The sequence below is a fragment of the Pseudorasbora parva genome, chromosome 3 (genome assembly GCF_024679245.1).
Source record: "Pseudorasbora parva isolate DD20220531a chromosome 3, ASM2467924v1, whole genome shotgun sequence".
Taxonomy (NCBI): Eukaryota; Metazoa; Chordata; class Actinopteri; order Cypriniformes; family Gobionidae; genus Pseudorasbora; species Pseudorasbora parva.
Window position 1 is genome coordinate 36,437,369 of NC_090174.1, and position 15,299 is coordinate 36,452,667.

The window sequence follows — 15,299 nt, forward strand, 5'->3', positions numbered from 1 at the left end:
CTTTAAGCTTGACGTCGACTAGTCGCTGGCCTATAGAGGGCGCAACAGGATAAGCAATTTCCTGACACACAGGCTCTTTTTTTAATATTTGCATTGTAACAATCATGACAAATAATTGCCTATTCTGAGAGCTCTCCACAAGACAGGTTTGATTATACCATCTTAGAAACTAAAATGTTCTAGCATATATTTCTTGATAACTAAAACTCACAGCTTCACTATTAGTAGAGACGCTGTCAGGTAGAATTAATTCACACGCAATCCCTTACTAATGCATTCATATACATGTAATCTTTATTGTGCTACTTTATCTGTATCTTATTCAGAACAAGCAGAAATCTGTGAGAAATATAACAACCATAAGACAAAACAACTGATACAAAAGCTGTTATGTAGGACCAATAACCTTATGGGCAGCGCTGTGTCATATGCTATAGCTGTCCTGTGCACAAGAAGACCCGAGCTCGATTCTCAGTTCGAGGTTCAGGCTTATTTGTTCATTAATGACATCATCAGTGACTAGTCGATGTCGACTCGACTTTCATCACATAAATGTTGACTTTAAATAATCGGAAGTCGTTCAACCCTAAGGAGCAGTTTAATGACGGACAGATGCACTTTTATGGACTTCCAAAATGACCCCACACTCACTGCCATTATAAAGCTTAGAAGATTTTTATTATATAACTATGATTGTGTTCGTCTGAAAAAAGAATATACACCTAGGAATAGGATAGCTTGAGGTTGAGTAAATCATCGGATCATTTTCATTTTGGGGTGAATTAACCCTTTAAGACCCTTAACCCTTTGTTTTTATGAAACTGCATCAAATGCAAAATAGGCTACTTGTATTTACTGGATTTTAAAAAGCTATATGTTGTATTCAAATAATTGTGTGTATATCACATACTACTTCACATGCTATTTAAAAAATAATTTTAAGTATTAAGTATACACTCTGTGCGATAATCAGCATTGCCACAGCAGTATTTCATTCACCAAATAAAATACTTTATTTTGGCAATCACATAATCCAGCAAGGAGAAAGGTCCTTGTTCTGATCTTGAGGCATGCGTTCTTATTCATTCTGTCTCACATAAACTCACAGGAAGGGTGCATTAATATTTAGTGTGGCCTTTGGACTGCTCATTATACAATCATGTCACAAAGTTATAACGTCATAGTGTTAATGTTACATTAATTATTTTTATTTTTATCTATTGATTTGTTTTTTGTCTCTTTGACTATGTGCTACAGTAAGTGAGTCAACATAATATATAACATTGGTTGATACTTTAATTAAAAAAATCTTACATATTGTGCCTTTAAGTCCTTACTCTGATTATTGAAAATGATCACATTATTTTCCCACGTTACGGTCAGTGGTAGTCAATGTGAGATTTACAAATTTGAATCAAATTTCTTAAGGTACTGTACATTCACATTTACTGTGCTCCTTGCATTTATTCTAAATACGAATTATAATTAGAATGTAATACATTATCCTTTGAATTAACATTTCATTTTTACTAGCCATGCATAAACTCACATATTATTGTTGTACATTTTGTACTGAACACAGTGTATTCAGACTTTATCCATTAATCTTTTATAAGTAGCACGAATGTCAGGGTATGTCAAAACATCCCAAGGCCTAAAAACACCTCAGACTCCAGAGGGTTAACTATAATGTTTTTTTCTTGAATTTTCCACTGACTGCACCGTCAAATCTAGCCCATCAGCAAGGCGATGTAGGCTGCAGCTCATGAAAATGTGATTTGATACGCTGGCCTCCTAACTTATGGAAGTCTTACTACTTAAAAGTAAAAAGCCACAAATGCATTTTGCCACAAAGGCGGCGGCAACCTCTACACCAAAACAACTTATTCTGGTTGAGTGCCATCTGAATCAATTTTTAAAGCGCATAAATCAAAGGTGGAAATTCTATATTACTATATACTTTTGAATGGATTTGGGGCTAAATTTATTGCTGTAATAAAGCAAATGTGTATTGAACAGATGCTATAGTCTAAAGTGACTTACAAATATATGAGTAATTTAACACGAGTGGGCTAAGTGAAAATAAACATCTTTTCTGGTTCTAAAAGAGAGACATGACGCTGATTAACTCTGACAAGTAGTTTAAAGTTTTAGCTACTTCAACACACTCAAGCTCTTCAGCAAGACTAAAGGTTTGTAATCTGCACACGTGGACAGACCTGTCATGTCCTTTTTCTGTAGTACATCTCATACAGTCTTTATGCTTCCACCATCGTTCCTTGTTTTCCTCTAGCCTACAAGGGATGGACAGATCAGCGTAATGTTTCTGGGAATGAGTGGAGCTCTCTTGGTTCAGTCCAGGACTAGAGTTCAATAATAAATATGTCTTTCAGCAGAAATGATTCATCTCCACCTCAACAAGTTTAAAAGAACGAATCATTTAGACATAAATCATTTCAAGCCAAGTTGCAAGAATTAATGTTTGAAAAAGTAATTTAAAAAGTCTTCATCCCGACCTTTCAGAAGAACGTCTTAGTTAATGATGTAACCCTCATTCCCTGATGGATGGAGAAGAGACGTTATGTTGAAGACTTACAAAGGGGGTCTCATTTGGGATCCCCAATCACCTATGAGTTGTAGAAAAGTGGCCAATGGAGTGACAAGTGGAATTTGCATGCCAAGCAACTCCTTCATATGGGTATATCAGACGGCTGCATGCATCCACTCATTTAGGTTTATGCCTAGACAAAGATCCCAGCCATTCAGCAGCCTTTTCAACACCACAAATGGCTTAATGGCACCACACCGCCCGTGCTTGCTCTTTAAAAAATAAAAAAATCTTCTATTTTGCGCCAATGCGCCCAAGGGGGAATCACTGCACTTAACTCCTCACTGAACTTGAAGGTGAAACACTGCTGAATGCGCTTCGCCATAACGTCAAACATTACTTTTTAAAACAGACCAGGATGATGACGTAAATGCCTGGATGATGACAGTAAAAATTTTAAAAAGTTCTGAGTTCTGTTTCAAAGTCAAGTCAAGTCGCCATTACTTTTATATCCCTTTTTACAATGCAGATTGTTTCAAACACCTTCACAGTGTTCACAGGAAAATAATGCAATAGAATTGTATTCGGCTGTACAGCTGCTCTGGAGAAAAAGGGTGATGTCAGCCAACTAATTTCAATGATCATATAGTGTCAATGCGGGCAGATCAGTAATATAGTTTAAATTTGAGTCTACATATGATCAATGCTATGGAACCTCTTAAATTTAGAATAATTTGAAACAGAGCATAGGCAGCAACAAATCATAGATTGATTTGAGTATTTGGTGTTGACACATCAGCTCAATGCTCTAAGAAACAAAACATACAAAGCACACAAGTATATTTTTCTCTCAACTTTTTTGTTATCTTGTATGTATTTTTTCACAAATCTCATTGCTAAAGAAAATGTTCTAAAAATGGAAATAAAGTGCCTAACTAAATGTTTAATACTAACAGAAGCATTTATTAGGTAGGGTTAGGGGTGGGTGTAGAGAGGGCTTTTATTGTCCCATTAAGATGGCATCCATTTAATAATTTAAATAAATAAAATCAGTTAGTATTGCATCCTGTTTATGTGCAACAATACTGAGGTGCAAATAGTATGTATCTGTCAAAATAAAGTATAAATAGCATGTAATTACTATTTACACATATTGCAAAAAAACTACTTTTACATGGTGTAAATAGAATATATCACTATTTTTACTTAGTATGCTATTCCACTTAAATAGCATCTACAGCTGTTTGCACTAAATGTAAATATCATCTATCGCTATTTGAACTTAGTGCAAATAGCTGCTGCCTTCTTTTTTAAAGAAAAGAAAGGAAATTAATTTTTAAAGAAAAGAATCCAGTCACTTACAACAAATTTTGCTCTTAAAAAAGTTGTTGTTTATGATAAATACTTCATTATAATCTAATTTTAATTAGGCTCTCATGGCAGGACTGTTTGTTGATTTTGTGTTCATAATTTAGCTAGTTCATAATTTAGGTAGTTCATAATTTATGTGCTAATAAGAAATAACTGATTTAAAATTCTTCTTCAGTCTGCATCTTAAAGTGTGACAAATGGATTTTCAGTGCTATTTTTTCTTAAATGGAAAACATTAGAAAACATGTTATGGTCTTGTGAATGATCTTTAAAAAAGTGTCTCTATGCATGTAAATCACTCTGTTTGTTATCCTTGCAGTACGAGTTCAAGGCAAAGAGCGTGAAGAAGAAGAAAGTGAGCATAGGTGTCTCTGTAGACGGGGTCAAAGTGGTGCTGCGCAAGAAACCCAAGGCATGTGTCATCTGCCCTACACCTCTGATATCACACATTGACCATATGTGAATATCAATATCCTGTGTCAGTATTACAGTCCTTGAAATTAGGAGTTCATATGTTTGTCCGCATGCATAATGAGCATCTGCAAAAGCAATAGTCCCTGATATGTGTCTTGTTTCGACCTATAGAGGAAGGAGTGGACATGGGATGAAAGCAAGATGCTGGTTATGCACGACCCCATATACAGGTGAGACTGAAAATCTAAAAGGATGAATTGTATTTTGAACTTATATATTAATGTTTATCCTAAGTTTTATGATTTTTCTCCTCTTTTTCCTCTAAGGATCTTCTATGTATCCCATGATTCTCAGGACTTGAAGATTTTCAGCTACATTGCTCGTGATGGATCCAGCAACTCGTTTAGATGCAATGTGTTCAAGTCCAAAAAGAAGGTAGTGCAGTCTCCTTTCACCTAGAAAGAAAATAAATGGTCTTCTGTTACTCTCTTTCTCTGCCCAGGCCAAGGATTGATATCATGCATGCTGTTTTTTTCAGTCCGTCTTGTCCTTGACCAAGTGCCTTAAAAGTGATATTCTTCACTTGTCTGTCTCTGTTGTCTCTGCCTTCCTCTCATTTGTTGTCCTTTGCTTTTTTTAATAGAACTACAGTAGAAAAAACCCTAGAATGACAGTATGAACAATGACACAAAGCACAAGAAAAGGATTTTATATGATAAAATCATATATATATATATATATATATATATATATATATATATATATATATATATATATATATATATATATATATATATATATATATATATATATATATATATATATATATATATATATATAGTACATACATAGCGGTGGTCAGAATTGTTGGTACCCCTGGTAAATATGACCAAATATGGCTGTAAAAAATAAATCTGCATTGTTTATCCTTTTGATCTTTTATTAAAAAATTCACAAAAATCTAACCTTTCATTAAAGTAAAATAATTGAAAATGAGGGGTAAATCACATTATGAAATGAATGCTTTTCTCCAAAACACGTTGGCCACAATTGTTGGTACCCTTTTATTAAATACTTTTTTAAACCTCCTTTTCCCAAGATAAGAGCTCTGAGTCTTCTTCCATAATGCCTGATGAGTTTGGAGAACACCTGAATAGAGATTAGAGACCATTCCTCCATACAGAACCTCTCCAGATCCTTCAAATTCACAGATCCACGCTGGTGCTTCTTCTCTTCAGTTCAGCCACACATATTTTAGGGTTCATGTCAGGAAACTGGGATGGTCATGGCAGAAGCTTCATGTTGTGCTCAGTGACTCGTGTGTGTTGATTTTGATGTTTGTTTTGGATCGTTGTCCTGATGGGAGATCCAACCATGGCCCCTTATAAGATTGAAGAATCCATCAGGCTTTGATTTTTTATCTTTTGGTATTTGCTAGAATCCATGATACAATGTGTCTGAACAAGATGTCCAGGACCTCCAGCAAAAAAATAGGCCCATAACATTAAAGACCCAGTGGTATTTTTAGCCGTGGGCATGGGGTACGTTTTATCCCTGTTTGCACCAAACCCATCTGGTAGATTTGCTGCCAAAAAGCTATTTTATAGTTTCATCTGACCACAGAACCCAGTCCCTTTCGACTTTCCAGTCGTGTCTGACATCTGAATGTGCTGGAGTTTATTTCTGGAAGAGCGAGGAGGATTTTTCTTGAATCCCTCCCAAACAGCATGTGGTGATGTAGGGGTTGTTTGATTTTTTTTTAGGCTTTCTGATCCCAAGACTCAACTAATCTCTGCGATTCTCCATCTGTGATCCTTGGAGAGTCTGTGTGCACTCAAACGTTCCTCCTCGCCGTGCATTAGGACAATATACACACGTCCTCTTTCAGGCAGATTTGTAAAATCTTTAGTTAAATGGAGCTTCTTAATTATTGCCCTCATGGTGGAAATGGGGATTTTCAATGCTTTAGCTATTTTCCTACAGCCTCTTTCTATTTTGTGAAGCTCAACAATCTTTTGCTGCACATCAGAACTACAGGGAGTGCAGAATTATAAGGCAAGTTGTATTTTTGAGGATTAATTTTATTATTGAACAACAACCATGTTCTCAATGAACACAAAAAACTCATTAATATCAAAGCTGAATATTTTTGGAAGTTTTAGTTTTTAGTTTTTTAGCTATTGTAGGGGATATCCGTGTGTGCAGGTGACTATTACTGTGCATAATTATTAGGCAACTTAACAAAAAACAAATTTATACCCATTTCAATTATTTATTTTTACCAGTGAAACCAATATAACATCTCAACATTCACAAATATACATTTCTGACATTCAAAAACCAAACAAAAACAAATCAGTGACCAATATAGCCACCTTTCTTTGCAAGGACACTCAAAAGCCTGCCATCCATGGATTCTGTCAGTGTTTTGATCTGTTCACCATCAACATTGCGTGCAGCAGCAACCACAGCCTCCCAGACACTGTTCAGAGAGGTGTACTGTTTTCCCTCCTTGTAAATCGCACATTTGATGATGGACCACAGGTTCTCAATGGGGTTCAGATCAGGTGAACAAGGAGGCCATATCATTAGATTTTCTTCTTTTATACCCTTTCTTGCCAGCCACGCTGTGGAGTACTTGGACGCGTGTGATGGAGCATTGTCCTGCATGAAAATCATGTTTTTCTTGAAGGATGCAGACTTCTTCCTGTACCACTGCTTGAAGAAGGTGTCTTCCAGTAACTGGCAGTAGGACTGGGAGTTGAGCTTGACTCCATCCTCAACCCGAAAAGGCCCCACAAGCTCATCTTTGATGATAGCAGCCCAAACCAGTACTCCACCTCCACCTTGCTGGCGTCTGAGTCGGACTGAAGCTCTCTGCCCTTTACCAATCCAGCCACAGGCCCATCCATCTGGCCCATTAAGACTCACTTTTATTTCATCAGTCCTTAAAACCTTAGAAAAAATAAGTCTTGAGATATTTCTTGGCCCAGTCTTGACGTTTCAGCTTGTGTGTCTTGTTCAGTGGTGGTCGACTTTCTGCCTTTCTTACCTTGGCCATGTCTCTGAGTATTGCACACCTTGTGCTTTTGGGCACTCCAGTGATGTTGCAGCTCTGAAATATGGCCAAACTGGTGGCAAGTGGCATCTTGGCAGCTGCACGCTTGACTTTTCTCAGTTCACAGGCAGTTTTTTTGCGCCTTGGTTTTTCCACGCTTCTTGCGACCCTGTTGACTATTTTGAATGAAACGCTTGAGTGTTCGATGATCACGCTTCAGAAGCTTGGCTATTTTAAGACTGCTGCATCCCTTTGCAATATATCTCACTATTTTTGACTTTTCTGAGCCTGTCAAGTCCTTCTTTTGACCCATTTTGCCAAAGGAAAGGAAGTTGCCTAATAATTATGCGCACCTGATATAGGGTGTTGATGTTATTAGACCACACCCCTTCTCATCACAGAGATGCACATCACCTAATATGCTTAATTGGTTGTAGGCTTTCCAGCCTATACAGCTTGGAGTAAGACAACATGCATAACGAGGATGATGTGGTCAAAATACTAATTTGCCTAATAATTCTGCACTCCCTGTATATTTTTTGGTTTCACTCATTGTGATAAATGATTAAGGGAATTTGGCTTTTATGCCTCCTTATATTTTGACTCCTGTGAAACAAGACATCCTGGCTGGACAATTTCATGTTCCTTGTCACCCTGGTGTGCTAAAAAAAATATTAATGTAAATATACTTCAGAGATATTTTACTCATTTAAAATTCTAGGGGTACCAATAATTGTGGCCAACCTGTTTTAGAGAAAATAATTTATTTCATAATATGATTTACCCTCCATTTTCAATTATTTTACTTAAATGAAAGGTTGGATTTTTGTGAATTTTTTTTAAATAAAAGATCAAAATGATAAACTATGCAGATTATTTTTTACAGCCAGATTTGATCATATTTACCAGGGGTACCAACAATTTTGACCACGATTATATATATATATATATATATATATATATATATATATATATATATATATATATATATATATATATATATATATATATATATATATATATATATATATATATATATATATATAAAGGGGATATATCCTGTATATCTTGTACATATAAGATTCCCTAGATGTCTCTAAATCTCCTTTTTTTTCACCTCTTTCCCCTCTCAGAGTCAGGCCATGCGGATAGTGCGGACAGTCGGTCAGGCGTTTGAGGTTTGCCATAAGCTGAGTCTGCAGCATGCTGAGCAGAATGCAAATGAGCAGCCAGACGGCCCTGCAGACGGCCAGAGCGATCAGTCTGGAGAAGAGGCCAGCCCTGAAGGTGAGACCATGTCATGGCATCAGAGCATTAAAGGTGCCCTAGAATGAGTTGAAACAATATTTTAAATTGTTCTCTGATCTACATAGAAGGTATGTGGTTTATTTAATGGCAAAAATGGTCCAGCAATGATTTTACAGGTCCATTTATTTACCCCTAGAAATAGTCCAACATGAGGATTACATATAAAGGAGGTGCTTGAGACTCATGGTATGTTAGTTTCATGTATAGAACGCTTATTATTTAACTATGCCAAGGTAATCACAGTCTTCCATTCTAGGGCACCTTTAATGCCTTTAAATGCGCCAACATAGAATAAATCAAATCTGTGGATATGCGAGTAAAGCATTTATGTTCTACATTTTATGTGATGTTTAAACGTTGCAATCACTCTTGTGTAACGAGTTCAGTCATATTCTTAAAATGCTGCTGTTGTTTACAGGTCGTCAGCTGACAGGGATGGAGCAGGGAATGGATGAAGTCACTGAAATGGAGTCTCATTCCACAAAGCTTATTGAGGAGGCTATGGATGACATTCTGCAGAACCTGTCAGAGCTCAGCATGGTGAAACCTGGACAAACCCATCAGGTGAGATCGATCTGGATTATGAGCATGACTGAGTGTTTTTAGCAGAAGAGACGCTCTTGCATCATTTCTACCCGCAGACGTCTGTTGAGTATCACTCGTCAGCTGGAAACAATGGCTGTTTATAAATAAAGAGGAAGCCCTTTCCCCTCCTCTCTCTTCTGTTTTGTACCCCTTTTATCTAAACCTTGTTCCTTTTTTGGGGTATTGAGTTATACTGTTATGTTGCCCCAGGCATGCATATTTTTTCCAAAATCTTCATCTGCCTAACCACTAATCACAGTTTGAAGAGAAAATAATATCATACAGCCTCAGTGAGACAAGGATTGTGTGTGCTGGAGTGAAATTAGCTAGCAATGTACAAATATTCTCCATTATTTAAGTTTAAACCCCACTCATTCAGATAAGATCTCAGATAAGTGAACAGTTTTCTGTTTATTCTATTTTATTCTAATTCATTATTGTGACGTCAAAGCTGAATTTCCATCAGTCATTACTCCAGTTTTCACTGTCACATGATCCTTCATAACTCAATATGCTTATTTGGTGCTCAAGAACACTTTTTTATTTTTATTATTAATGCTGTAAACGTGTGCTGCTTAAACGGTTAGTTCACCCCCCAAAATTCTGTCATTAATTACTTACCCTAATGTCGTTCGACACCCGTAAGACCTCCGTTCATCTTCAGAACACAAATGAAGATATTTTTGTTGAAATCTGATGGCTCAGAAATGCGTCCATTGACACCAATGTCTTTTCCTCTCTCAAGATCCATTAAAGGCACGAAAGACGTCGCTACAAAGCCCATCTTACTACAGTGATTCTACAATCATTTTATGAAGCGACAAGAATAGTTTTTGTGCGCAAAAACCCCCCACGAAATAACGTATGAACTAAAGCTTCGAACCGTTATGAATCAGCGTATTGATTCATGATTCGGATCGCGTGTCAAACTGCCAAACTGCTGAAATCACACGACATTGGCGATCCAAATCATGAAACGATTCATAACTGTTCGAATCTTTGTTTTGAAATCGGCCCATCAATATATAAGTCGCTATTTATTTATTTTTGCGCACAAAAACTTTTTGTCGCTTCATAAAATGATTGTAGAATCACAGTAGTAAGATGGGCTTTGTTGCGACGTCTTTCGTGCATTTAATGGGTCTTGAGAGAGGAAATGACATTGGAGTCAATGAAGGCCTTTCTGAGCCATCGGATTTCAACAAAAATATCTTCATTTGTGTTCCGAAGATGAACGGAGATCTTACGGGTGTTGAACGACATTAGGGTGATTAATAATGACAGAATTTTCATTTTTTTGGTTGAACTAACCCTTTAATATTTTTGTGGAAACTACAATAATTTTTTTCCGAATTTTGAAGTCTTAATATATTTTAAAACAATATCTTACCGACCCCAACTTTTGAACTGTATTCTGTGTATTTTAATGTAAATGAAAGCCAAACCAACATTAATATATTAAGGCATTTAAACAAATTATTTGAACACATATTACCATGATATATAATTACTTTTTAAAATGTAAATAATATATTATTATTTGTATTATTATTATATGAGATTTGGGGTTACAGAATGTTTAATCATTATTAATAACAAACAAACAAAAAAAATGGCCTTTAGGGATGATTTGGCTGCAGGTCCTGTCCAGAATTTCATATTGTGGAGAGAGCCAAAAGGAGTATTAAATAAGGACAAAGTTATATATTAAATAAGGGCAAACTAAAAATTATTTGATGTTTGATAACTTTCTGCTGTTCGTTACAGATATTCCCAGTGCATATAGCCTGAAAGCAGATAATGCATTCATTCATTTTACATGTATTCATTTAGCAGCAGTCCATTCATAATGCATTCATGTGTTCCTTGTCTACCAAACATCAAAGATCCAGTGGTGTTCCATTAGCTTTATAGCTGACGTTCATGACAAATGGATCAACTGGAGGATGAATGAAGACAGAATGGGAACATTCATTATTGCAGCTTCCTTTCATCTTTCTTTCTTTTTTTTCTTTCTTTAAAAAAAGAAGTAGCTAACTGGTATCACTTTGCCATCCTGCTTATGGAAGATATTTCCGTGTGCACAATAGAGCTGCCTGACATTAAAGTCTCATATTGGCTGTCTTTCTTATTTTTGCACACGTGCTGCTACCTCCATCCTCTGTCTCTCCTCCCTCTGATATACCCCTGAAATTAAACCTCCAGCTCCTTCTAGTGGTTAACATTAGATGTTGCACACCTCTTTCTGATTTTGTTGTTTCCTTTTCTTCTTTCAAATTGAGTTATGATGTATCATGTTTGTTATATAATATATAAAGGTTTGTGTGAGGGTAAGGATCAGGGGTGGGGACAGAAAACATCATTAGGTGAGAAAGCAGAGAGTGTTTTGGTGTTCAAATCCCTAGAGCCATGTCTTTTCCTCAACCCCTTTTATGACAGACAGGGTAAAGCTACTTTGAGAGAAAGTAGCAAAAAAAAGTAGGAAAAGTTGTTCACACAAACACTTTGTGTGTGTGTGTGTGTGTGTGTGTGTGTGTGTGTGTGTGTGTGGTGTGTGTGTGTGTGTGTGTGTGTGTGTGTGTGTGTGTGTGTGTGTGTGTGTGTGTGTGTGTTTCTTTCCCAGTGAATCATATCATACAGAATGAGTTTTTTGAACATGTAAGAATACATAACATTTTTTTGATGGGTAAGTTTAGGGTAGGGTTAGTGTAGGGGGACAGTTTATAAAACCATTACATATGGAGTTAACCTGTGTGTGTGCGTGTGTGTGTGTGTGTGTGTGTGTGTGTGTGTGTGTGTGTGTGTGTGTGTGTGTGTGTGTGTGTGTGTGTGTGTGTGTGTGTGTGTGTGTGTGTGTGTGTGTGTGTGTGTGTGTGTGTGTGTGTGTGTGTGTGTGTGTGTACCTGGTAAACCCTACGTTGTGGGACCAAATGTCCCAACAAGAAAAGTACATTTTTACCTTTTTTAGGTTATAAAAATAATGATGTCTATGGACAGTCATCATAATAATAGGAATAGCTGTGTGTGTGTGCGCGTGCGTCCTTGTTTATATTACATTGTGGTGACCAAATGTCCCCATAAGGATAGTAAAACCTGAGATGACCTACATTGTGGGGAACAGTCAGCTGTCCCCACTTTTCAAAAGACTTAAAAATCATACGGGTGAGTTTATGCAGAATGTTTCCTGTGATGGGTAGTTTTAGGGGCAGGGGCAGTGTAGGGGGATAGAAAATGCGGTTTGTATGGTATAAAAAACATTATGTCTATGGAGAGTCCCCACAAAGATAGTGAACCAGACGTGTGTGTGTGTGTGTGTGTGTGTGTGTGTGTGTGTGTGTGTGTGTGTGTGTGTGTGTGTGTGTGTGTGTGTGTGTGCGGCAGACAACAAAACTGCAGCACGCACTAAGAATAAACAGTAAACAGTAAAAATCTTTATAATTATTGTTCTTGGCATGAATGGGATAGTTTTTTTTTTTAAAGTTTTTTTTTTTTTTAAACTAAAACTAAAACTAAATCCCAGATATTTTTAGTCAACGAAAACTTGACTAAACAAAAACAGGATATGTTAACTAAAAGTAAAAAGAAAATGCATTTAACAAATGAAGTTTAAAAATACCTGACAAAATAAACTCTTATGCAAAATGCAAAAGTAGATGTTTCACAAGAAAACAATTATTCGGACGCAAATAATGTGTTAACCTCTCTCTCTCTCTCTCTCTCTCTCTCTCTCTCTCTCTCTCTCTCTCTCTCTCTCTTTCTCTCTCTCTCTCTCTCTTTCTCTCTCTCTCTCTCTCTCTCTCTCTCTCTCTCTCCCTCTCTCTCTCCTCTCTCTCTCTCTCTCTCTCTCTCTCTCTCTCTCTCTCCTCTCTCTCTCTCTCTCTCTCATTCTAATTTTCCATCTCTCAGTCTTTACAAGACCTGAAGGGTGTATCTCTCTACACACTATCCTCCAGCAGCCCTTGCTCTCCTACTCTCACACCGTTGGCCACAAAACACCACCTGCAGTTACTCCAACAACAGCTACTACAGCAGCAACAACAAACACAGATCGCTGTAGCACAGGTAAGATGTCATTTCTATCCTTTAACACTAGGAGGCACTACAACTCCATACAAAATGCAGGAGTTGATTATATATTTTCAGGTAGTTTTACAATCATTTGCTCTCCACCCCAGATAATAGATTTTCTCCACAACACTGTTCATTTCTCTCTATTGAAATTATTATTTTTTAAAACCTCGTACATAACCTATTAGCCCAACTCATTCACCATAACCAGAGGAAGCAAAATTAATATAGAGGAGACAGCTAATAGAGGCAATCAACATCTTAATGCTTTCTTGTGAGTCATTTTTGTCATTCTGTCCCCGACTAATGATATTTGTTCTCATTTAGGATACTGCATAAGGTTCAGATGATGTTATAGTCATAATGTACTGTGAGAGAGGAAGCTGATGTGCTCTCAGCTTTGATTTAGCACAGTCATGCTACTGCATAGCAATATCTTGGAAAAGGAGATTGATGTACATTCGCCACCCACCCCAGAGAAAAATTAAATTGCCCAAGAGGTTTCTCTTTTATAGGTATCAGCCTTGTCTCAGATGTTTCTCCTAAAATTCCATTGAAAATGTCTTAACAACTGATACAAAATTAATGTGGCAGTTTATTTTTAAATCTTTACAGTTTCATAGCCATTTTTAAGTTTAAGTTAAGCTAAAACATCTTAAAATCAAGATATCATAAATCATAGTTCTTATTTGAATGAATTACCTTAACAAAAGGCATTGTTATTTAAGAATCAGGCTACCACTCATTTTTTAAAAGTGTGATGTCAGGACCCGGAAAAGTCATGAAAATGTATAATTAATAAAAAAATATATTTGCTTTCCATTTATCTCATTGCTATTAGGGGAAATTAGGATATTAAAGAGATCTTGTTTTCTTTTCTATGGGCTAAATCTCTTAAACATCTGTGCAAACAATGAAGCCAACAACATAGAGGTCACTTTCATTATGCATTTAACCATTTTGGAAAAGTATTGATTTATATTGTTTAGTCGACAACAAAAGTTAGAGATTTACAATAAGGAAAATAAGTATTTGAACACCCTGCTATTTTGCAAGTTCTCCCACTTAGAAATCATGGAGGGGTCTGAAATTGTCATCATAAGTGCATGTGCTCTATGAGAGTCATAATCTAAAAATAAAAAAAATCCAGATATCACAATGTATAATTTGTTTAACTATTTATTTGTATGATACAGCTGCAAATAAGTATTTGAACACCTGAAAAAATCAGTGTTAATATTTGGTACAGTAGCCTTTGTTTGCAATTACAGAGGTCAAATGTTTCCTGTAGTTTTTCACCAGGTTTGCACACACTGCAGGAGGAATTTTGGCCCACTCCTCCACACAGATCTTGTCTAGATCAGTCAGGTTTCTGGCCTGTCTGAGGGAAGGACTGAGGGAAGGAGCGTGTTCCCCAAAATCTCGCAATACATGGCCCCGGTCACTTTTTTTCCTTAATACAGTGCAGTCACCCTGTCCCATGTGCAGAAAAACACCCCAAAGCATGATGCCTCCACCCCCATGCTTCACAGTACGTGAATGGTGTTCTTGTGATGGTACTCATCATTCTTCTTCCTCCAAACACGTTTAGTGGAATTATGACCGAAAAGTTATATTTTGGTCTTATCAGACCACATGACTTTCTCCCATGACTCCTCTGGATCATCCAAATGGTTATTGGCAAACTTAACTGTGCGTTCACACCGCCGGCGGCAAGGTGGCCGGAAGTCATTCATTTTCAATGGGAGCCGGGCGGCGAGCTCCGGTGAGAGCGGCGCGGCGCGTCTTGGACGATTTGGGCGTCGAGGAGAGTTGAAATCAGCTCAACTTTATGGTAATGAGCTATGACGCGGTTCGGCGGCAACCGGCGGCAACCAGTCAGAATGTAGAAGTGCTCCGCTTGAGAGAAATCCAGAGAACGCAGGCCTGTAAACGTTGGTTCCGACC

At 37.0% G+C, this 15,299-nt stretch overlaps 1 protein-coding gene across 5 annotated transcripts in view; it reads left to right on the forward strand.

Annotated features, from left to right (window-relative positions):
• The window catches only part of si:dkey-34e4.1 (carboxyl-terminal PDZ ligand of neuronal nitric oxide synthase protein), a 54,229-nt gene that overhangs the window by 24,053 nt on the left and 14,877 nt on the right, over positions 1–15,299 (forward strand). For all 5 annotated transcript variants that reach the window (XR_010904376.1, XR_010904377.1, XM_067438646.1 and 2 more), the window contains exons 3-8: positions 4,239–4,331; positions 4,505–4,563; positions 4,660–4,768; positions 8,525–8,678; positions 9,118–9,263; positions 13,191–13,346. Coding sequence is in view for 3 of the 5 variants with exons in the window: in XM_067438646.1 (XP_067294747.1) it covers positions 4,239–4,331; positions 4,505–4,563; positions 4,660–4,768; positions 8,525–8,678; positions 9,118–9,263; positions 13,191–13,346 (717 nt within the window). In the remaining 2 variants the exon portion in view is untranslated. The remainder of the gene's footprint in view (positions 1–4,238; positions 4,332–4,504; positions 4,564–4,659; positions 4,769–8,524; positions 8,679–9,117; positions 9,264–13,190; positions 13,347–15,299) is intronic.